Source organism: Bombus terrestris, chromosome 1 (assembly GCF_910591885.1).
Source record: "Bombus terrestris chromosome 1, iyBomTerr1.2, whole genome shotgun sequence".
In the NCBI taxonomy this organism is placed as follows: domain Eukaryota; kingdom Metazoa; phylum Arthropoda; class Insecta; order Hymenoptera; family Apidae; genus Bombus; species Bombus terrestris.
This window is the reverse complement of record NC_063269.1, coordinates 9,302,579-9,328,239: the sequence shown is the minus strand read 5'-3', so window position 1 is coordinate 9,328,239 and position 25,661 is coordinate 9,302,579. Positions and strand designations below refer to the sequence as shown.

Genomic DNA, 25,661 nt, shown 5'->3' with positions numbered 1-25,661 from the left:
CTCACCCTTTACTAAAATATTCATTTCACATTAGATTGTATAGTTCGAATAATTATGCTATAAATATACAGTATGATATTTCATAAACATAAAAAGAATAGAGTTCTGGCATTATAATTATCGAAACGTAGCTAACATTAATAAATAAATAATAATAAATTTCAAATTTCTTTCTGCTACATTATAATAGAATATTTTTCTAGTGTTAAAAAACTGGAATAAAAACTTCCAACGCAATCTACTCAATTCATTATGTCTTAACTACCCTTTGTTCAAAAAGTTGTTCAACTGTTTATTCGATGATTAACAGCGTAATTGTACGAGCGTGAAAGCGTTGTCCGATAATCGGATGGACAGTTTGGTAGAAATCCTGATTGCCGAGAACAGATTTCGACAATAAGATGACACGGTTGTCTCATCGCATTACGCACGAGCCCAAAGCATTCGAGGCATTAGTGCGTGGCTGGTGTTTAGAGGCCCTAGAAAGTAATTGAGTTGGCCACGCGACTCTTGAAGTGGCTCCCTACCAACGCTACGAAGCGGGTTCCCTCTAGGCTCTTCTTCTCATTGGTAACCACCTGTTTTGAGCGGAACCCACTCTCTTTATTTTCCCCTTCTCTATCAGTCCCTCTTTGTATCTCTCTCTTTCGTTCTCCTCTACACGGGTACAGAAAAATACACACTCGTACACGCATTGGTTTGGCCACTTGAAATTCACGTTCTTCATTGTACGAAGAATTTGACATACGGCCGATGGGCGCCACTGTTTTCCAACCCCTAAAATCATGCACCACCACTCTCTTACCAGTCGTCGTTGTCATTCTATTATAGCCCGCGCACGGATGCTCCCCGTGATCTGTTTGTTCGTTTTCTTTATCGAGATAAATAAGTCCTTCAGTGCGCTTGTGCGCTCTTTTCTAAATTGAATCCTATCAGTCGGAATATGGCAAGTCTATATTTGCTAAAAGGGTCTTTATATCTTTGATTAAGAAATTAGAACTTTTAAATGTGGGTAACGTGGGTTGTATCCTGTCCTGTCGTACGTCTACCAGTGATATTTCTCCAACTAATTTTTTCTTTCTCAAGTATAGTTGTAAAATGAACAGATAACATTTACGAGTAATAATAAGAAACACGTTAGAGAAAGAGTACATAAATGAAATTTGTATTCTTAACATTTGAAATCTTTAAAATCATATTCTATGAAAAAATCACTCTATAAGAAGATATTAAGCTGGTCTACGATACTCCAAATAATACTCAACATTCAGCAAATTTATTAAATACGTCTACTTCTCTACTCACACAGTTCGCATTATCAGGCACAATATAATATAAAGAATGACATTTACATTGTACTGGATGCTCATCGATGGAATACTCCTTTTACTTCAGTTTCGGAGGAGGCATCGTGACATCGTGAAATCTTAGTAGAAATAATAGAAGATAGGTTCGAGTAGAAGTAAGAGATCGATTCCGTAGAGCAAGAAGAGAAAGGTAAGGGTGGCAGCGTGGAGGACCGAATGCCATTTAGAGTCATCCACCGTGTCTCAATCTAGAGGCACCCTTCCAGGCATCGGCGAGCCGTGACGGTTGGCATCTGTTCTGCGGGCCGAGACCCCAACGAGGATGGCAGAAGCAACGCCAGCGGCAGCATATAACGCTACAAAATGCCAAGGGTCCCGTCAGAACGTCTATATGCACTAGAACGTTGAAAATGATCCTGCAAGCATCGCGCCACTACATGCTTTCTCGAATGATTTCACCTATCAATAAACTAGAGAGCCCCGAATCGTTTTCTGAGTAATTGGTTGCTTGATCCCTGACTAACCCTGATTGAAAGACAAGTACTGTTGTTAACATAGGGTACAAACTCAAGGGGTGTTAATATGGGATGTCATTTTTCCCTAATTTTGTAAGAAGAAGCAGTGGAATTATGGATATAACTCTTTTAATACAGATTCCTTTATTCTCGTAAAAATTGATATCGATGGGGTGTTTAAATATGAAGAGAAGAACCTGATAAATATTGTTTGTTCATCTGTTTTTGTTTTAACATCGCTTAATGACTAATGTTAGTATTTTAGTAATCAATCTTCATTATTATTGCAAAGAATGTTTGACTACCATACTTATTTTTGTTTGAAGAAAATGATTACAAACTTCTCTATTGATCTCCCAATAATTACAATACTCCTCCGTTTACAACTAATGAGGGAAATTTGAACAATGGAACAACCAAACGAATTTGGACGTGAATAATTTGAAACAATTCCTTTCTTACTACTTTTATACATTGAATGTAATTTGGAATAATTTATGAAAATGATATCGAAACAAATCACGGTCAAAGTAAAATGTTAGATCGCATCGGATCTAAAAGAAAATCTGGAAATTTCTTCGGTTTTGGCAACGATGGCGGGAAGAAAACTGGCGAGCGACAGGAAGAAAAAGAGAATACCTCTGGTTTCTCGGAAGGTAGATCGATGGCGATTTTTCACTCACTTAGCTCGGCGCGCATCAATATGCATTAAGCTGATCGGTTCTCCCTATTGGCTTCTTCTCTTTAGGAGCAATAGGGACCAAAAACGTGAACGAAGAGAGAAAGCCAGAACGACGGAAAGAGGGTTATGCAAGAAGGACTGTTCTCTTCCTCTTTCTACCCCTTTCTTCGACAACGTGGAGAGGGAATAAGAAACAAGCGCTGTGCGGGAAGCTGTTAAGATATTCTTCGAAAATAAGGATACCGTATCGAGGTAATTCTCGGTAGGTAGAATAACCGTAAGGAAATCGAGCCGAAGTCTCGGATACGACTAAGATTCCACGGGCTCTACGACACTCTTGGGTACGTTTTGGTATCTGTCTAGGCTCCTCTGTAGTCACGGCCCAGGATATGCTCGCCACTTTTCGTACAGACGGTGAGCCAATCAGCGTCCACTTGTGTCAAGACTTTTGAGAAGTTGCGAGTTTTCCAACGGAAACCATGCGATTCTCTCGATTCTAGTATTCCTATGGCCGACTGATATCAGACGTCTTTAAATATCGTATTATTTTATATTGAAATTTGGAATACTTGAAGAATATAGTGATGGATTATTTAGTATTAAATTGTAGATATTTGTGCAATTTCTTTTTACCGGTTTATGTTATTGAATACAGCTTTTTAATATTGTGAGTATGAAAGAAAATTCGAGGGATTTCCTTAATATTTTCATTTTTTCCGAGAGTCTAGACAATTTTACGGAAATTGAAACATTTTGTGACATTATCAGTAACTAATTTTTTATTAATCATGAAAATTCTTTTTGCATCTTTGTTTTATGCACTGAATTTCCATTATATTCGCTATCTTGTACTATCCTAACATACCTTTTATACTTTGACAAAGCAGTATGTAAATTATGTTTTTCAATTATATATTTACGCAACTTTTCCGAGTTTTCTTACTACTTGGTCCTCAACGGATTAACGTCGTCGCTAGTTAAGTTTGTTAAAAACCATGTTTCACGTGTATCAAGCGAAGAACAATAATTTTTCACTTAACGTGCTGAAACTCGACTTCAATTCGCTCATACAATGATTAATCGTGATATTGCTGAAATCTTGAGAAACGTAGGGTGAAAATGTATATTTCTACTGAAGTTGTATGACAAGATGCATTAAATGATTCGCATAAGCAATTCGAAAACCGATTCCACTGATACATAATGGATTGACAGGAGTTAGTTTAGCATAAGTTTTCCATTAGCAGGCTGAATAGATCGAGATATCGATAATATCCAATATAGATTCCAGTCGTATTTCGCGAGTGAAGCGTGTGTTTTAGGTGCCTTTCTCCTCTTCAGACTTGCCAGAAGGATCCCGCATACTTGTCGACAGAAACAAGGTATATTCCGTAAATTTTTTGGTGATTCGACTAATTGGACGAATTTACGAGGTAGCCAGTCCATCTTTGGCCCATAATACCTGTGATTCCTTTTATCTTGTAAATACCGAAACGGGAATCTCTCGGAATTTCTAAATTTTACATCGAAGAAGAAGCGATGGTACCGACATCGATAGAATTGTAAGTCAATTGCATAAAGTTTTAATTAAACAACGACGAGTATGTTTCGAGCAAAACTTTAGAACGTTGAAAAAGATGTATTTAAAGAAAAAGGATTGCATTAAAATATCGTTTCTAATATTTGGATCTTTGAACAGGGAACGAAATTTGGAAAATAAAAATATTCTGAATAGAAATCGCTTTACGAATTAAATAAAACATTTATTAAGGAACACAATCCTTTACCATAAAAAAAAAATGAAGTTCAAATATCTAATACCATATTTTAGTAATTTTTCTAGAAAGGAAGAAAAATTGGAAACTTCGGAAGTTTATATTTCTTAAAAATTTCGATATCTGTAAAATGATGACTCAAACTGTTGTGTATTTACCTATAGACGTACTTCAATCGGAATCAAATTTCAGATATTAATTTAATACGGACATTCCGTATTTAAAAAAAGGGATTTTGATAAATTATTTTTTCACTGTCTATGAATATGCAGAAAATGATTCCCGGTTCGCAAATCAAATTTTTTCACCTTATATCGATAAATTATTTGCTATTTATGGTTACTTTGATCAATTCATTTGATTCCTCGTGCGCAACGATTATCGGCTGCAATTTTCTGGTTGGTAAAACCAAAAAATAATTAGCCGTGTAAATATACCGTTATTTATCCGACGATTTCCCGGCCGAGCGATCGGTCGATCTTGTTTCTATAGAGGAGCGTGCACGCGCACTTTTATCCATTTATTTTAGGGGCATATCCAGAATGAAGGGTGTGATACCCCTACAATAGGGTCCCATATGCTTCGCGTATGAGAACGAGTACCATCACTGAGTGTGTTTTGATTTCTTTAATAGTCACGTCAGAAAATAGTACTTTTAGAAGCAGTCAACTTGAAAAATGCTGAATAATGTAACTCGATTTGTTTTACCTTCCGACAGCTATGTATAGAAATACAAATTCTAACAATATTGCTCAATTGGAAGATTCTACGCTTCTATTTAATACACTTGGTATCTATAATGTTTTAGTGTTTAATATTTAAATTATAACATATATTTTAAGCATTTGAGAAATATTGGCTTCATTCCGATTTTTAAGGAATTTGGTTCACATGAAAGATCATATTGAAAAGTTTTTCGTCGAAGAACTTGAGAGGTTCTGGAAGGATGGAATATTCAAGTTACGTGAAAGATGGAGAAAGGTTATGGAACAAAATGGCACTTATATAATTCAATGAATGGATATCGATTCGAAATGTAAATCGGAACGAACTCTCCGGGCGACCTAATAGTTATTATAGAAATATAAAAAAAATCGTTATGATCTTTAAAATATATCTCAAAATACTGACAGAAAACAAGCTTCGATATTATTCTATTACCAATTCTTAATTTAACATTACTTTTATTTTTTTGTTACACATACAATAATCTTTTAAACGCATTTCTCAATTCCTTTATTTGGAATTTAATTTTTGCCTATAACATTCGTAAAATATTATATCCAATTTTCAAAGGAACACAACGTAATTTTTTTATATTTTACGTATCATAATGTATCATGCAATTTTTCATATTTTGCGTATTATAAAATTGATGCACATTTCTAATCCTTGAAACAAGCAGGAGGGATCCCTCGTTTTACGATATTTATGCCGATTCCGTGGCTCGTGGAACAGATTCGCTGATAAAACTCGTGTTTCTACATCTTAATTAGCACAACCAATGGCACCCGTGTAAAAATTGAAAGAAACAAGGGGCGTTGTTCGGCAGAAATAGTGGGTGAGTGAGATTTCCCACTGGATCGTTTGATTCGACCAATGAATAGCAAGCCCATTTCAGTATGCATCGCGTACGTCGTTCGCTTAATAAGTTTTCCTTATCGATGTGTGTCATCTACGAGCAGGCAACCAGAGACCCGTCATTATCGTCCCTATCTCGGTTGATAGTTTTCATCATTTCCATCCAAAGTAGCGGTGCACAGCACACACGCGGTACTTACTCGTTAGGTGGAACAGCATTAATGCTGCGTGGTCTAACATGTGTCGCTGATTGCACGCACTTTCACCTGATTAGCTTTTAACAGGACGTCAAAACGTTTTCGGTTTTTTTACGACGTCTGACATGTACAAACCGTGTTCCTTAATACGATTGTCATATTAATTACTTGTTTCTATCTTTTACGGCAATTTATAGCCCCTAATGAATACGCATGATCTTTCTTTTATTGTTTTTAAAATAGTTCTGTCGTTCCATTCCATTACCAGTATGTAAAATATGGATGTTCGTGCAAATTCATACTTTGACGAATACAATCAGAGAAATGTAAATTAAATTATTATTTATCACTGTTTAAAACGCGAGAACTAGAAAATAATGTATCACGAGTAAAAATGAAAGGGAACGATAAATATTTATGTCTATGTTTTCGTATTAATATCGGAACCTCGGTTCCAACGTTGAAAGAGTTTTCAGCATTCTGCAATAATGCTTGCGCCAGAAATTCTCTGACTGCCCTTGATATCGAGTCCATACTGATGGAGATTCGCGGCAAGGGTGCGAGACAACGTAGCACGATTCGGTCAAATCTGCATGCATTAACGCCACAAGCGCGACTGATTGACAATCCGTGTGTCATTGTGACGTCAGTCAAATCGCTCGAGCATCCTCGACCAATCGCAATCAATTAAGGTAACGATTGATTGTTACGCGTTTGGACTCGACGAAGGGAATATCGCGAGCCGGTATTTATGTGGATGATAGACGTGCCATTGAAAATCACAATATCGCCATCGACAAGGGACCAGCTTAAAGCTTCGTATATCTAAATGATCGTTTTTATAGCATCTTTTTCATATATCTATCTGATGTTCCTTCTTATTTTGTTTCTAACAAATGAACGCTGATATTTTGTCTAGCGTTTATCACTTTCACTATTACTGTTGTATACGTCACGAACAAACAATGTGTTTGAAAGTGAAATCCTAGTTAGGTTTATTTTCATCTTTATTAGGACATAATTTGGAAGATGCAAAGAAATGGGCGGTGTATTAGAACAAATATTACTACATAAGATAAAGAGATAATAAAATTTTTGGCCAAAAATGTAACACTTCACTTTCTATTTTTGCATTTCAATTTTTATTGCATCTAATTTTCCATTATTTGATATTTTAATAATCAAAGTTCTGCTGTACTTATGTTTCCTCGGTTCTCAGTGTTTTGACATTTGTCAAGACTCATCTATTACGCTCACCACGTCCGTAATGCCAAATTTCCTCGCCACATATTTGGCCTTTCGAACAATTTCAAAATATACATATATCTTCCTGTTCACGATCGTAGTAGCGTTCATCGCGGTATTAATCGGGCAGGGTGGCATTTTCCCCGTGAAAAATTCAACCGTGTCGTCCCCTCGAAGGGACCATACGTCCAGGAAAACGAAACGATCGTCGTCGCGCGCCACCCGAAATGGAATCCGTCAAATTGACGGAGGGTATAGAGCGTCACGGCGCGCTGAGGGTCGCGCGAGCCTCGAACGAGCACAGAGAGGAAACGGTTGCAGTACGAACTGGAGGGCTATGATCGATGTCCCGAAATTAAGGGCTTGCCCGCCGAGCGAAATAAAGTTAACCAATCGGGCCAACGAATGGCCCGTTCGGTCGTTATTGGCTCTGGCAGTTCTGGTCCGAGTCGCGACGACCCGATGCCCGATTTTTTCACGCTGTCCCTTGTTTTTCGAGGGGGTCGCCAGGCTATGCCGATTGCAATTCGAGAAAGAGTGATATAGGGACGAGAGGCATCACGGTGAATCCAGGAACTGGTCGCGGATGGGGGAGAGGATTTTCGTAATTATGGAACGGCGTTGGTCCCCGGGGATTCGTCAGTCGACGGGAAAGCCCCTGGCTCTGTACGGCCACGACAATGCCATTTTAATTATGCATGTTAATTGGTTTCCGAGTCCGGCGTAATACCAGCTTCTCTAGGACTATTCTCGCGGTGCATCTCCTCTTCATGTTACTGATCGATGCGTTGTATTCATCGATCGACTGATCTATACTTGTTACTTTTCCAGCGAAACTTACAGCGAGATAGAGTTATTTCAGCCATCTAAGGTTTGGTTTATCTTAAAATTTTAATTCAAATATAAATTATATACAATATTATGCTGAATCGATATACGTGTGTACGGATCAAAATCACAACGAAGATAAATTTTTCATATTAAATTTATTTGCGGTTGAGAATAATTGAGAAGTCAATAAACATGTGGCAAAAAATATAACGCGAGGAGAAAAAAATGTACAACCTTCCGTGAATTTTTTCGAGAGAGAAATTATTCTGGACTTATGTACACTTGAGTTATTTGACGAAGTATTACAATTGGTCTTGGTTTTCTTGGTCTCTGATCGACTGTTCCCTTCAACGCTCCGTAAGGGAAAGTGATGGGGTGAAAAAATGGCCACGCTTCGATATAGGAATCGCTTTTGTTTTTTGTACTTTTTTTTTAGTGAGATATACACGATTGATGGGGGCTGCGTTGTACTTTCTGCACAGCTGAGTGAGCATGTCACAATCGGCCAGGGCCGCCTCAATCAAAGTGGCATTGATACCCTTCGCTCCTTCTCTCGATCGGGCCCTCGCGCTCTCCATTGCGGTTTTGTTCGAGACCGAAAATCTATTAGCCTACCAACGTATATACACATATTTTCTACTACATACAGCAACTCTGTGTGAGAGAGAAACTAATTTTAATACCAACAAATACGGAAAACCATCATACTGGTTCAATTCCTGGCGAATTTATCTTCTATAAAATGTATACGAAATATTGTTTACTCATATTGAGTGTAATATTTGCAGTCTATTCTTTATATATCTTTATATATGAAATATAAATGATTTCTTCCGAACAATAAATTCCGTACTTTCTAAAATTAAAACTATTTGATAGCACTGAAATATCTAAATAACAGATGTATTAACTGCTAATGTAAAAACTACATATTAACAACTATCTGTACTTCAAAACATTCCCATCAAATCGTTGGAATTAAAATCTGTGACGAATAAGACACATGTAGTATAATTTATATTAATTAATAATTTCTTGTAATCAAATATTTACGACATTATTGTACTATGATTTGAAGAAATTCGAGAAATGATATTAATCTTACACTTAAACGCATTGATTTTAGATGGTAGCTAGAAATCTTTTCGTAAATATCACGAATACTGTCTATGGTAAATACATGATAAACATAATGCGCATGCTAAATGAATCTTCTAATTCTATAGTTCGTACATTTAGGTACTCTACGCCAGGCACGATCTACCACAAGCCAAGGTAAGAGACATAGTTTAGGGTGGCGCTCGATGTGACACGCGACCGCAACGTGGTTGTGCATTTACATTATATCGCGGTTTATACGATGTTACTTAGGTGCGTGCGTGCTGTGTATCGAAGCAACATTTTCGAGATTAATTTTTCTAATGCTTTCGTCAGACAAGTCTTGTTCCATTGGAAATTTATTGTGATACAACTAACACAGTAACATAGTCATCCTACCAGTTTTAATTAAACACGAAGTGAAACTTGCCAAATTATTAAAAAGATCTCAAGACTATTGATAAATTTAACGGTATTTAGAATCATGGTTATAGATAATGATAGAAAATGTTTTTCATTAAATAATAATATACATCTTAGAGAACATTCATTACGTATTCTTAATAATCGTAACCTTTTTTGTTAATATTAAATAACGGTAAGAGAATTGGAACCATTGTCTCGGTTATTCATAGTAACATTCACTTATTTTACTACCAATATATTGACAAACCTTGTATCAGTATCAATCTGTTGTTGCGAAGAGGGATCACTTTTTCCTCGAAATTCCCAATATCAGATAAAACACTTTGATACCAGTTTCTCGAAATGCGCGAATAAGTATAAAATCCATTTCCCCAAGATCTATAAACAACACCTATGGCAGATCATTGCACTTAAATCCAGGCGGGGAAGGATTCGAAAACACTGCAAGCTGCAGAAAAATAGTTACGTGCAAGCCCGGTAGGCTTTGCCTGTCACCTACGTGTATCACATATCCTCCGAATAAGGATGAAAGCTCCGAGGCGACGTTGTATCGAAAACCGTAGGTTGAGCATCCCTGAGCACAAGATGTCCTCCTGAAGACTATCTCGGCCTTGGTCCCGCGGGAAACCTCTTCCTTCCTACCGTTCCTATCTCAGGACACTCTATAGCCTATTCAGATACCAGGCTCACCCTACTGCTACCATGTTAGCCAGCTTGTAAGGAAGAGAGAGAAAGAGAGAGAGGAGGGGGGAGACTGTTGAGCGAGAGAAGGGGCGAGAAAGGGAGAGAAAGAGTGTCTCTGTATTTCCAAGGACAAGCAACACCATGTAGAACGTGGAGGAGGTATAAGTACGCCTGAGTATTCGAGTGCTCTTGTACCTTGCAGTCTCACCACACCTCGTAGGAAACGTATTTTGCAAGCCTAAATATCACGGGTTTCTAGTCTATGCGACGCTATCTTGCAAGTGGGTACCTTCGAGAAGGAGTTATCTGGCCCCTTATTTCGCAGATCGTTGAGAAGCATGATAGCAAGGGTGGCAAACTGATATCAGAGTCGTTGACGTTTCTATGAAATTCGACTGTATATGTATACACTACCATTCATAAGAATCCAGACACTTTGATCGATTCGTGGTAATCGTGTCTGAATTTGATCAAAGTATACGAATTAATGATGGATTAATAATTTGAGAACTGAAAATCATCGTGGTGTTAATCAAGATTCTGAGAGTCTGGATTTAGTCAGGTACTTCAAATTTTAAAAGTATCATAAAAGCATACCATAAAGTGATGATAATCTCTTTAGTTTCATAACTAGTTACTTTACTTTCTGTCGCAATATGTTTTCGTGGCTCGAAAAAAGTATAACGAACTTTTTGTAATAATAAATGAAGAACATCATTTTATGAAGACTAGAAACGGACTGAGCTAATTCATCAATTTTTCTTATGGTCTATCAGAAAGCCCCTTAAAAACACAGGGTGTTTTTATTCAATACTAAAAAGATACTGCCGTATGAATGAAAAATACTACTCATGTAATAAGTGTTTCTTCCAGTTGAAAGATCGATAGTACTAATGTAAGTAAGATAATAAAGGCGAGTATTCTAGACACGGTGGCTTCGAGTGTTAACTCTATTGCGTTCTGTCATCATTCTAGGTTCAATTCTACTTTTTATTCTTAACAAACTTCTTAATTTTATGAAAATTACAAATTATAAAAGAATTATTCTTAATATCCATAGTTTCGTATTCTATATGCGTATAAAATAATAAAAATCCTGTTGATTACTAAAACGATATTAACGGATATAAAAGTTGATGGATCGCATCAGAATTAATAAAACTTCACGAAAACGATACGATTCGATATTATCCAAAACGATATTATCCACTCACCGATCGATGATAACAGGATCGCTTGGTGTTTCGTTTCGGTTTCCGCAACTCTTCTTATCGCAACATCGACTACAACAAACAGAATCAGGTGGATCAGAGACTAGTATGTCGCAATTTCCAAATATTTCTTTATTTATCCGTAGGGGATGCATTCTTTCTTCGACTCAATTCGGTGGGTCCAGAGGGTCAGAAATTTCGAGGTCGTCTAAAAACTATATAAACCCTTGGGATTTTGTAAGTTTGGGGGTGGAGAGTAGTCAGGCCGAAGTCCCATGGGTCAATGAGTCAGCCACCCCCAAAGAATGATTGCACCCCCGTGTGTCTCGTTACGTTTATGGTTTGCCACCGCAAGGGTGGCTGCATGCATGAAGAGTAGATTCTTTGCTCTTCGGCCGTACGTGTTTGCATACAGTTAGAATTGCCACTAAAGGATGAAAAGGCGTATCTTTAACAGAAACTCTCTGTAAAACTATCATCGCCGTGTCAAACAAATTAAAGTTAAAATATTTGCATATTTCAGGTATACGATCAACGTTACCTTCATCTTTAAATGCACACTGTTATTTGAGATGATTGTTAAACGTTGATAACTATTATTAGAAAAAACTCACCTGCACATCACCTCGTGAGTAAGAAGAACCCTACACATTTCAGGATTTTTATCTTGTCCCTCATACATGATAGCCTGAAACAAAATGAAAATTATTTCAGAACGGTAATTACAATGGTATATATATACATAAATGGTGTATTTCACAATACAAGTTTAAATGATTGTTTGTTAATGTCTAATTTAGTATTAAAATAGCATTATAATATGTGTTGTTAGGCATTTATTAGAATTCTGGCATGTACTTGAATGTCTATATTATACGTATAAATGGAAACCTATACAAAAAATAAAACATGTTAGAAAACTATCAGTAGGGACGCAAGTCGGGAAGGGACCATTTCCCCTAGAAATCGCTAAGCCATGGTCGGCTTAAGCAAATCCGTTAAGCTTCCTTCACGACCTTCTGATTGATTTTTATTTAATGATAACAAGTCGTTATCCTGTATTCATACACTTACAGTTGGGGATGAGTCGCGAATTAACCGCAGAATAATCAAGCATGGTTAGATAATACATTTTTGATCTTGGTGAAATCCCTCAAACAGTAAGTAATATTTTGAAGGTATCGAAGTATCCTGTGTAAGATGAGTAAAATAAACACAATATACAAACAAGCACTATGAATTAGGATGAGGTTAATGTGAAAATTGTTATTTTTCATTTGTATTTAAATGAAATTTTGTCAATGAATTAATTAATCATTTAAATAATATTCGCTTGATTCTATTAATTAGAATATAGAACTATGATTACAAGATTCAATATACAGCAATAGCAAACGTAACGCGAATAAACCACGGAATGTAGGCGAATTACTATGTATCTTGTCAATGCACAACCGCGTGAAAGCAAATTTCCCACTTCGTTACAAATTCGAAGGGAAGTCAACTCTCGGACATTTGTATTTCTACGCGTCAGACACGTTAATCGTATCGCCGGTACGCGTAATTTATGCAGAAGTTGCTTCGTATTGCGTGTAACGACCTAAATTGCTGGAGTTGGCGAAGAAGCGATAAAATGTAAATACTTTGAAATATAACGTTCTAGGGAATTGGTTATGTTGGCGTCAGTGGTCTCGGACTGCGAAAGCGGTTGAATAGCGAAGGATCCCCGTAACGATATCAAATACATTTCGCCTCGGCAGTTAGGTGTGACTTTCAGAACGGCATCAAATATTTATACGAACAAAATAACCGAATTGCAACGTAAACGAACCGCGATGGTTGTATACGCGGCGGAAGGTAAATCAGAGGAGAATCCCCCGCCGAAGTGGAAACGTCAGCCAGGGAAATAGAAGGGCAAAAATAAACACGGAAGAAAGAGGAAAGTGGATCGAGAAGTGAAAGAGGAAAAGTAGTATTCCTTCGAAGAGGAAAACGAAAGGAGGCGCATAAAACGTTTCGTGCCCTTCGGCCGTTTCGACTCCTAATCGTTGAACAGCATGCGATCTTATTTGTGTCGTGAATAATTAATACGAGTATCTACCTTGTACGCATTAACTCCGGTTCTAAAACACATAGGGTTATTAGTTGTAATTAGTTACTTAACGGAGTAACTATTTTCCTAAACCTTCGGTTAATATTGTGTTAAAATACAATTCCTTTTAATCGACATAATTGGTTTGCTAGAAGAGTGACGCAAGTATAGAAAAGTTTGAAATAGAAAGCTTGTAATCGATACTCGTTAGTTAGTCCATGCAGTGGAAAATTCTTAATTACTCAGCCGTGACAATATCTTTCCACTTTTAAAACTTTTATTTTCATATTTAAACAGAAAATTATAGCTCTCTTATGTGCAGTTAAAACTTTATGTATAGTATGATTTATAGTATGATCTCAATCAACATATCCGATTTTTAAACATATTTCGTCGTCATGCAGTTTATTGCCGTTACTATACTAATTAGAAATAAATGCTACATTGGTAATAATATATCTAAGTGAACGTGAATGTAAAATATTTTTAATATAAAATATAGATATAGATAATATTTCAGTTCGTTATATAGTTTAGTTTTTGGAGAATTAAACACTGATCATGTATTTTGGCGATGGAAACAATAAATTTTTTAAAAATAGAGTTCACCCGATTGACTTTATAAAAATACATTGACTTATGAGAAATAAAAAATGTATTTTGCAACCTTTATTATGGAAAAAGAAATAGAAATAAGATTTCTCAGAATATAGTTATCTGAATTTACGAGGATGCTTATTTATCCACATATTTTTCTATACTGTGATATGAAAATTAATACTATTTTAACAAACGGCTATCAATTCATAATTATAAATATTCCGATATTTAAAAAGAATGGATACCTAACGCTTATCCAATCTTGGGCATGCACATGTCATTCACGTGTAATAATCATTGTTTATACACGTAATGATCATTGGGTAGATCTTGTACACCTTCTGATACGACATGCGATATTATTTGCTCAGTAACCGTTGCCAGGTACGATACGTGTTGTTGATTTTACGTATCTATTCCACTTACAGACAATTTCGAGCAATTAGTTTTTACCGCGTTGCTTGTTCTCATGAACTACTAAGTTCTTGTTTGTTCTTATCGCTGTACGGGTCGACGATATCAATTATCGATCACGCACGTATCGAAATCGATCAATAGTTATGTTTTTGTTCTTCAAAAAACTACTTCGTGCAAGAACAAGGCGATAAAACTCTTTTTACAATCTTTTACTTTACAAATATTATTTGTGGCAACGTTATGATATTCGTACAAGACGAAGTGTCAAGAATGAATATCTAATAATTTTTCAAAATATGGAAATCAAAATATTCGATACTCACTGATCCTTCTCTCAAATGTCTTTTCTAGATTAGTCATTTTGATCGCTTATCGCCACACGTTAATATTTCTTCGTTATAGATATGCAATAATCGCGTCGCTATGTACGAAATTTATTGGTTAATTCCGTCAGTCGATCGAATTTTGATAGTGTCATTTCATGTCAGTTAATATCGTCTCTAAATTAGATTGAAATCCAATTAGACTAGAAGCAATTGATTGGATATTACTGACTTTACAATCGCGCAATTCCAAAGGAAATATTGTTAACATTACATTCTTTTTAGTATTCGATTTATAGCAAGATATTTATTGCAAACGTACACTTAGTCAAAATTTAGTAGATTTACAGCATGAATAATACATACATAATAAATGTCAAAGTTCGTCCCACTAAATATCTGCTTGTTCAAACATTTCTATGATTTTAGCAAAGTACTTATATGCTTGCAATAAATATCTTATAATCTTTTTATACATATTCAAGTTTGTTTCAAATTTTGCTAATATAATCATGAAATTTCAAAATGTTTTGTATAATACAAATAATATATTCGAAAAATATTTCTGTAAGCGCTGAAATATTTTCGTGAGCCACTATATATCGTCAGATATCTTAAGGGATGGCTGGCTCAAGTCGAGAGAGTTTGCAAGTAATACTGTCAAATGAGTCGTCCTAGGGGTGCGACCAATCAGCATCAGTCCCTCGGAGGCCTTTCTTCCGTTCCCTCCTGGTCCCAGTAGAAACGTTTGGGCCTCCCCACTGCCATCCAATTCCCACGGGAATTACTTACGAAGGACTAATAGCGATAACACGCCAGTACTAACGATTTTTAAATTTATGACAGTGTACGTTCACCTACGCGCCTGTTTCATTAAAGTGAAAGTAAATTATTCTTTTTCGTTGCTATATCTTTTTAACGAAGTAATTAATCTAACGTTTTAGGTATGTTGTGCTGTATCTTAAATTATATGAAAATACTTAGATATGTGTAGTAAGTATTACGTATCTGTATTTTAAGATTGCTTTCGTTTATCCTATTATTCTAATCTATATTTATACATCTGTGAAAAGTTTAATTGCAACAAGATGAAGGAACTATGCAAAAATATAGTTATACGAGAATAAGGGAATTGGCCTAATATCCCAAAATATATAAGTTTACCAATAAAGCGATCATGATATTAACTTTTTAATTTGTTGGCATAAAAGTACAAAAATATATAAACCATTGCAAATGATATGGAAGAATGATTGCTATCTATCGGAGCGACAGTTTTTGCACTTGGTAGTAAAACCATAACGTTATTCACGACGAGTACTCAAAAATGGCAATAGAACGAGGAAGAAAAGGAGTCGAGGAGGACGCAGATAAATACGAAGATAGTCATTCAAATCTGCCGTAATGATTTCCATCCTGAATCGATTCCAAAAGTCCCCTGGGATTCCCCCTCTATATCGGTTGTGCAACCCCTGTCGCCTGACGTATACACCACCGAACAACGTGCATACAATGTTACTTTCACCCCTGAAAAGAATGTTCATCGTTAGGGGACTGCTCTGCTCTCTTTCTCATCTTATCTGCCAAGGATTAACTTATCTCAAACTTATTATTTCCTTAATCTATAGTTAAATACTCATATTTCAGTATTATATACGTCCATCCGACGTTTAGAAGCTGATATCGATTCGACTTGGTAATGTTTAATAATCGGAAGAAAAATAAGAAAAATGTACTATCCTGTAATCTTTTATCGCGAGTACTATATTTCTTTTGTCTTTTTCTCCTCTTTAGTAACATATGTTTTTGGCATTAGAACTATCAAAACAATCAAAACTCCGACTGGTATCAAATTTTTTCTTCTTATAATTACTAAGAAATAGAAATATTAATGTTTCATCGTAAGACAAAACCATGATACAAGAGTACAGGGGAGAAATATAATAAGTACAGTTTTACTGTTTTAACGACTTTAATGTTATTCAGTGATTATAAGAGTTTATTTTGATGTAACATAAGTAGAAAGAGAAATAGCTTATTCAAAGATATGGACCTTTTAGTCATGGACAATGAAGTTTCGTGAAAAAACTAACAGCATACCTAATATCTGGAATATAATAGTCAACACTTTTGAAATCAATATTTTTGATGTAAATATTTTTAAAAGAATCGCATAACTAAATTCGATAAAAAGGCAGTTTTAATAAAGCAGTTTCAGAAGGAATTGTAAAATTCAATAGCTTGTCAGTCAATCGTATATTAATTTTACAATTGCAAAACAAAAAATCTGACTTAACATGTCATCGTCTATGTTCTTTATACAATTACATAATACTTATTTATATAGTAATTCTAATCATCCACGTACAACTCTTTCTAAGGTATATATTAAATAAATCGGTAGCTTTGCTGTTAACGACGCGACGATGAAGATATTAGGTCGATATCGATAATCGATTTAAAGAAGCGAATATACAGAGAGCAGAGTACGAGCGTGATGTGCCACAGAATCCTTTCTCGATTCTTTTCTGAATTCCCGCGGGTAGTATTTCATAAAAAAGAAAAAAAAGGAGAGAAAAGGAAAGTTCCGACTGATCATCTCCAGCGGCGGATGGAAGTTGGAGCTTAAAAGGGTTAGGTACAATTTCCTGTTGTTCATTCATTTAAAATAACGATGGTACGCGGTTCGCTGCTTCCTCCATACCCGCGTCCTGTAAATGCTTTTTTATCCCCGGAACTAATTACAATTTAGCATTTTTAATCCTGCGAAAAAGCGCATTCCAGTTCTCCCACCTTTCTCGTTCCCTTTTCCTGGCCGGAAGTTCGTTCTCAAGCGCTTACAAACGTACGTTGTTAGCGCCATTCAGCCGCGGCTGCACGCTGCTCTTCTCTTTCTGTTAGAAGCTGCTCGTATTTTTCTGGAAATTTCAACGAGAAACGCACAGCAGTTCTCGACATCCTATATTTTTTTTTCCTCTACTGCTGCTTTCTCGTCGAGAGTGCCTCCCCCGTACTCTCTGCCCGCTTCGCCAAGCGAAAGTAGATATAGATACCCGTACCTTGGCCAGGAGCGAAGAAATTGAAGAACAGCTTAAGGGTAGGAGGGCTTCGCCACGGGCTCAGCAGCCAGCTCGGTGTAGCCAATTATTGCGGATTTATAACCGACCACTTGATTCGGTCTCGAGCTAGTCCGAATTGGAATTTGTGAACCATAACTCGATCTTCAACTAGCAAATTTTTCTTCTCATAGACAAGAGAATTCACTGACTGTTTTCAACTTTGGACGGCTCTTTGAGTTACGCTTTGAGCTGCTTTATTTTATCAATTAGTACATCGCAGGAAATCTTATTAGTAACGAACTCTTTTTAGTAAGATAAAAGATAAGGAATACTTTAATATAATATGCAGTTAAAAAGAGGAACAGCCTGTGTAGTGCAAAGATATAAATCTTTTGGCAACACTTGACAAATCCATGAAGTTTCATGAGAAAAATTATTAGCACAACTAATGCCTAAATCAAGATTGTTTTAAGAAGAGTTGAAACGAATATTTTTGATGACGAAGTTTTACAAATATTTCATTCTGCGGTATAATAATATCAATTCAGAAACAAATAGAACGTACTTCACACGAGTCATGGAAAGAAAATGTTTCTGTATCTGTTTTGCATTGTAAATAACGAAGAGTATCCAATAATCGTAGTGTTGTAATGATTTCCAGGTTTCTAATATAGTACTCTTTATGCAAACTAAATGTTACGTAACATTGTTGCTTTTTAAACCTTTAATCCAGAGAATTCTGGACGTTTGTTAATTTTGTAGGGCACGGTACGCAGTAAGAACACGTCAACCCAGATTTGCTAAACACTTCGTACGAGTTGTTTCGCGAAACTCCATACATGGACAGAGTAAATATATATATCGATTCTCGTGTCTGTATGTCTTCCTCTCGCTTTGGCAGAATGGAGGAGACGCGTTCAATCGAGGCTTTGATGTATAAATTGCAGCTTTCTCGTTTTCGATCCTACCTCCCCATCCAACTTTCTACTCCCTTTACTGGCACGATTCCTCCATAGAGACGGAAAGGGTATCCCGGCATCTATCACTTCCGCTTTTCTTTTCCTCGTGGACAATCGCTCCGGAGAACTATCGAGGCGTTTACTCCGTTCAAGATTTCGTTTCATTCTTTTACCAATGTTTCTACCAACTCTGCAGGTATCTGGCTACTTACATTTTTCACATTTTTCACATTTCTAGTAAGCCTAAGTTCGATAAATAATCAACAACGGTAGCAATTTAGATGCTTCAAAATTAAGTCAAGATACATATTATTTTGTAATAATATAATAAATAATTTGAGTTTCACTATAGAGATTATATTAAACTCGAATATTATCATTTAAAATATTTCTGAGCACATAGAAATCTTTTCATGAATAATTAATTTTAACGATTAATTACCACATGCATACATCCTTATTATTTCCTACAGGAAAATGAACAGCGATCTTTTCCAACCTTAATAAAATTATTCCCTAGAAAGTTAAATTACTAATCTCGTATAATTTCTTGCATAAATCGTTAAATCGTCATAATGAAAAGTTTCTTTATACTAATTCTATGTTATACTTTGTCGTTATAAAAACCGTTAGAAATATAAAAGATATATTTGATACGTTTTGGAAAATAGAAAATAAATCATTGCTATTCTATCTTCTATTAAGTTCATCTTTTTTCAAAAACTCTGTGCAAACACCGTTTCGTACTCTTTTAAACGTAGCTTAACGCACAGATCGGTCCCTGGTCCCTGAAAGATATTCAACCTCACGACGACTTGGATCCGATTAATAAAAGGAATGGATCGCGAATTGAAGAACGGTCTCTGCCGACGCAAGGCCACCGCGGCTTAGTAATTTAATCAGCTAAAACTAACATCAGCTCTGTTTCCCCAACCTTCCTCGTCCACGGCCGCCTCTTTCTTCTCCCTACTGCTCTTCTTACCTTCGTAACCGACCAACCCCAAGATGATTTAATCTGCTAAAATGGTGCAAGTACCTATAGATACTTAGAAGCTAGGGTCGCGAACACGAAACAAAATAATTCAAGAAAGTAGCTATACCTTTCCAGCAATAGACAAGCAGCTTTGTACTACACTATGTAGTCTACTTTCTCTCTCTTTCTTTCTCTTCCCGATTTAGATTTCTAATTTCGAAATGTCTTCGATTCCCAGCAACTTGAATAAACCAACGAAACTCAACTCTAAATCAATCAAATTCAAAGCACATTTTGAAACGACCTATAAATTCATATTCGTGGTAATGATAAACTTTTGCACTTTTGAATATCAAATCTATACCATCCCTTTTCTCTTGCGATGAATGCAATAAATATTACAGGCTCTCTTCTTATTTCTGCAATCCCTGCAGGTATCTTATACGAAATATCCCACACAATGTAATTACAAGAAATTTCTATGAGATGCAAACATTTTCGCGAATCAATGTAAGTGACATAGTAAGCTTCGTGTTACTCAAAGTTGATACGTCGATCAAAATCGCTAAGAAACGTTTACCAAGCATTTATTTACACTTCTCTATCTGCTCGTTCGACCTACCATTCAGCTGTTAGATGTTGCACACGTCGCAGGCGAGAAACGCGATTCACGGGAAGCCATTGGTGGCCAAAAGAGCACCCTCGAACGCGCAAAGGCTTATCGTGCTCGGTGATCAGGCCTCGTATTTGCGTTTGTTCGAAGGTTATGATCCTTCTTTGCGCCCTATCACTGCGCAAGGATCTACGGCCCTGTGTACAGGGTCACAACACGTGGTTCGCGGACTATGCGCAGGGTTCGCCACGTGGCGCAGATAACAGGATGGGGCAGACGTGCGGCGGTCGCTGCTTTCCTGGAGGGGTAGGAATCAACCCCCCGGAAAATTAAGTGCTTGTAGCTCAGATGATAATACTCTCAGCGGCGGGAACGCGTCACTGCGACTATTTCGTAGGAGTTCCATAGCGCGGAAACGCCAACAGAGAGGAAAGACTCGCGACAACTTACGAATTGATCCTGCCGAAACACTGCCGTCAATTGCAATGGTATTAGAGTAAAATTGTGGAATCCGATAGCGGTTTAAGCAGTTTGTCATAAATGACTATAACGCGAATAACAACGTGCAACATTATTTTATGGACGAAATCTGATCTTAATATTTGGTTTCTTTGCGAGAAGTTGTCTCGATGGTGTAATTTCATTTTGCAAATACAGATACTTGAAGATAATATTGAAGATATATTTGCTATACAAGCTTGCTATACAATTGGGTTGGTGTACATGGAATGTAGTTTCGTTTTCGTCGTCGAAGCAGTAACCTAATACTTCAGAAAGCTTTTTGTTTCAACGATACTTAGATAATTTTAAACGAGTCGGTTTAGACTTTTAATGAAATGTGATACTTTTTCATAAATAAACATTCCTTCATCCTCAGTACTTTGTAAATATCTTACATAAAACTTATATTTCTTACTTATATTACTTACTGTATGTAAGAAATGAAATGTGCGAAATCCAGACGAAAAAACATATCCATTCTCACCTGTTTCGTTGCAGAGTCGATGAGCCTCACGTAGATGTCCTGCACCTGCCTGACACCTGCAACAAGAGCCAGAAGATCTCACATTAACCAGAAACCTCCAAACACGTGCAAAAATTTATACTACGCATACTGCACACGATCCACACACACACAAGGAACGAACGATAGACGATATTCGAAAATAATGAAAAAATAATCGAATTTGTTTTCCCTCAAATATCCACTTGAATACCAATGACACGCTGGTTTGGTTGACGATGTCAATGCATATTGCAATAGGTGTATGTATATAGAAGACAGAGGGTAGTAAATGGTCTTACAAGTTGAAAAGATAAATAGTTATGCCCTTTTTGGAACCGAAGACAGTTTCGAATAGTTTTTTTAAGCTTAATATAAAGACAACGCTGCTCTTTATTCAATTTACCCCGCGAGTTTTTCATGGATTCGGTAAGAAGGTCCATTAAGTTAAGAGCGTTGCGCGCAGGCATTTGCGACGGATGTGCATGGAATACGACGAATACGGAAACGAGTCCAAATTCTGACAAGTTCGGCGCCGCTGAAAGGGACTGTCCCAGAAAAACTTACATATTAAGGAGCATTTAAGGTGGACGACGAGGTAAGCGGCCTGATCGCATCCCCGGGGACGTATGCACAATCTCCGTTGTTTTTGCATGGACCCAGCCCGTACTTTGTACCAACGAGTACCGACCTCACCACGAGCGGATCGCTATGCAACGAGCCATTGCGGCAAGGCAAATTCTTGTACGTGTAGTGCGTTAATTATTTTTGCGACCTTAGAGTTTCGTCAGGATCGTCGTTCCCGCTGCTTCGCGGAACTTAGTGGCTGCCAGGTAAACATTGCGGAACACACGGCCAAAACTTGCTGAACTTCCGCGATGCGGACGTGTTTAATCGTGAAATATTCGCAGATAACAAAACGACCATTTCGTTAGAACAATAATTTATTAAATTATTGATAGCGTTTGTACGTATATGAAATATGTTATGCTACTATTAAAGTGCAAAATTATATTTTTCATAATATTGTTTGTTATACCGAACAGCATCTGTTTAGTTTTCATATTATAGTCAAGTTTCGGTCGAAATTTTTGGTATTCTAAGTATGGCTCGATGATTAAGTTTTCCGAAACACGCCACGAATTCTTCTCATAACGAAAATCTTCTCGAATCAAACACGTTTAGATGCTTTTTCTAATTGTCCGATATTATATTGAAATATATATCCTAATATTGATATATAGCAAACATCTTCATTGGGGAAGGTTAAGAAGATAGATACATGTGTATCTTATATAAAATATGAAACGATGATTCCAATCGGTCAGCAACCAATCTTTCAGATTCTTTATGTAACTTCCTTAAAAATGTCAAAAACTATAATCAGCAAGAATATTCGTTAACTTAACAGGAAATTTATTTAGCGAGATAATGAGAAACAGCGTGTGCTCATTAAAATTTACGCGAATGACATTTTAATCATACAAAATTACAGCCATTAACGATAGCTTAATTTGTTATTACCTAGTTGGTAGGCCGGGTGCACGCAGTTTATTACCTCGAACAAGCAATTTTGTCGCGTGATCAAGCTTTCGTGTGTATTATACCGCGTTATTGCTATCCGTTATCGGTAGTCGAACTAGCTCCGATGCTTATATACACATTCCGCGGGTAGCAAGTTTTCGAAACAGTTTCTACCTTCCAGAGGGAACGGCAGGTAATCCCGGGGTGTATTTTGGACAGACACCCTCGTGGCTTCCGGCCTCGCGTGTCCGGTAAGCCAAGTAATCCCGACATAAGACTCCCAGACCCGGCGGCTACTACGGGAGCCAGACTCACGCCGCATAACGTTACCATGGATTACGATACTCCGGCCGAAACTAGCTCACAAATTACCTCGAGAAACCGTCGCAGCTTTACCGGAAGTTACTTGCACGCTCCGCCTGTTTGCCGGTTTCTATCTGGTGCGAGAGAGTAGCAATGTCAGGATTTCCAGCGCACAATGGAACGTCGATTATGCGAGCTGATTGGAAAACGCTCGAGCAAAGACGATCAATTGTTAGCCGTGTTTTGCAGGGATGAAACGATTTCTGTCATTAGAGCGGAATGCTAGCGGTTTCTACGATTTATTGCAGTTATGAGCTGCTCTCGTGGTGTCTTGTTTTTCAGGCCGCACAATCGCTCGCGATTTAACAGTCGGACATCGTACAATCGTGTTTCTGTTATTATCATTATCGTTAGTTTCTTGTCAAATTATTAAGAGCAGTGGGTCTCAGATCATTCGAGCTACTTTTTTTAAATTTTGTTCTTACGCAGTGCACTATTAAGTACTTGTTATTTGGCTTAGGTTGTCTTGTTTTATTTAATTCATTATAGCAAACTACGTGCAATTATCGTGGATATAAGTCTAGAAACGTGTTCCTTATTTATTTATATGCTTCATTTGATACTATATTTTAATAAATGATTGAAAGGATTATTATCAATTTGTACTAAATGCATGAAACGTTTAAATGAAATTAATTGACGTTATCTAGCATCTATTAAACATAATATTTAATAATACGCACTAAATTATAAATCAATATAAACGATTATATTTTAATCGAACTCTAGTTTATCATTTCAAAGAATACAGAGGAGTTTCTTTCGAACAAATTTGCTTACATGTATACTTCAACTTTTTTTTTTCTAGAACCTGTCGTTAAGTACCTACTCCAAACTTTTGCGTCGTCTCGATTCCTCGGACAGCAAGGAACGCGGCATCGTACAAAATGCGTCCAGTTCATCGGATAACGAAGATTGTCTCCATTCTCGATGCTCGGTATGTAAACAAGATGGTATAAAATCAGTCGACGAACGAGCGAATTCATTTATGCAAGTACGTCGATGCATCTTAAGGATGCACGATTACCAGCGCGACGCTGCGACATGCCACGTGAATGTACGTATACATTTATCACAGACATTGCGGCGACTCGTGATCATGCCTCGGACGACGACAATAAAGGCAAAAGATCGAGAAGAAGGTACGTAAGAAGCGGTATCGCGTGCTAAGTCCTGCTGAGAGGAGGCAGATAGATCCGTTCGTATTAGCATAACTAGGCAACCAACTTCAATGTGTACAAGAAGCCATTGAAGAAGCGGACACCACCCATTTTATTCCTTCGATCGGCATCCTTAATCAGCGGCGCTCTTATTACGAGCCGTTATATTCCGCGGTCCAACTACCTCGTTCGCTCTATTTGTACGTCTCTCTTTCTCTGAATGACATCTGCTTTTATACGTTCTTCTTCGTCTAACCTGCCGCGCCTCGTCCTGATCGTGAGCACCTTGCTCCATCTTAGAGGCGCAAGGACATCGGGAACGTCGAGCAGAAGGGAGACGGAGAACGAGAATGAAAGAAACCGAATGAAATGGAAGAGAGTTCGAAGGAAGGGAACGATCACAAAAAGAAGTAGAACCTGATATGGAGAAGCGCTGTCGTCACTTGAACGGTAGCCCCTGTGTTCCTCATTTATTATTTAATTATAGATTTATTGCTTGACCGACTGATCGGTGTTGCGACAATGTGCAGATTCGATTGTATGACAAACGGTCAGAGTGGAGAGGATGAGACGTTGCTGTGGCCGTGAGCTAGCGCCAATTTGTCTTCGTGATATAAAAGCTGCACCGTAAAGTATTTCGTGCATGAAACTTTTATAGAGTGCGTCTCGAGAGTCCGGACAGAAGACCGATCTCGGGAACGAGGCATAAATCAGAGCCGCGACGATCCGCCGATTCACTCTAAAGGACATAACCGGTACTTCGATAGAAGACGTATAGGCTCCGTTATATCGTAACGTTTGATTGCATCGCTTGCTTATTGGAAATCGTCATTGCCCTGATCTTTCTCATTGTGCAACGTGTATATCTTATCGTAATTAGCATTTGAATCGGTTGTTGAAATTTTGCTGTATTATTTATGTACGAACGTGCAGTTTTTATATTATCGTAGTATTTTACCTCATTTAATAAAATTACTAAAAAGCTATTTGATAATAATACAGTAGAGATTTGTAGATGTCTGT

The 25,661-nt window shown here is 37.1% G+C and overlaps 1 protein-coding gene across 5 annotated transcripts in view; it reads right to left on the bottom strand.

Annotated features, from left to right (window-relative positions):
• Window positions 1-25,661, bottom strand: part of LOC100650834 (transcription factor collier) — a 96,060-nt gene that overhangs the window by 51,596 nt on the left and 18,803 nt on the right. For all 5 annotated transcript variants that reach the window (XR_002307877.2, XR_007227717.1, XM_012311228.3 and 2 more), the window contains exons 4-6: window positions 21,574-21,629; window positions 12,167-12,240; window positions 11,556-11,624 (exon numbers count right to left, since the gene is read on the bottom strand). Coding sequence is in view for 3 of the 5 variants with exons in the window: in XM_012311228.3 (XP_012166618.1) it covers window positions 11,556-11,624; window positions 12,167-12,240; window positions 21,574-21,629 (199 nt within the window). In the remaining 2 variants the exon portion in view is untranslated. The remainder of the gene's footprint in view (window positions 1-11,555; window positions 11,625-12,166; window positions 12,241-21,573; window positions 21,630-25,661) is intronic.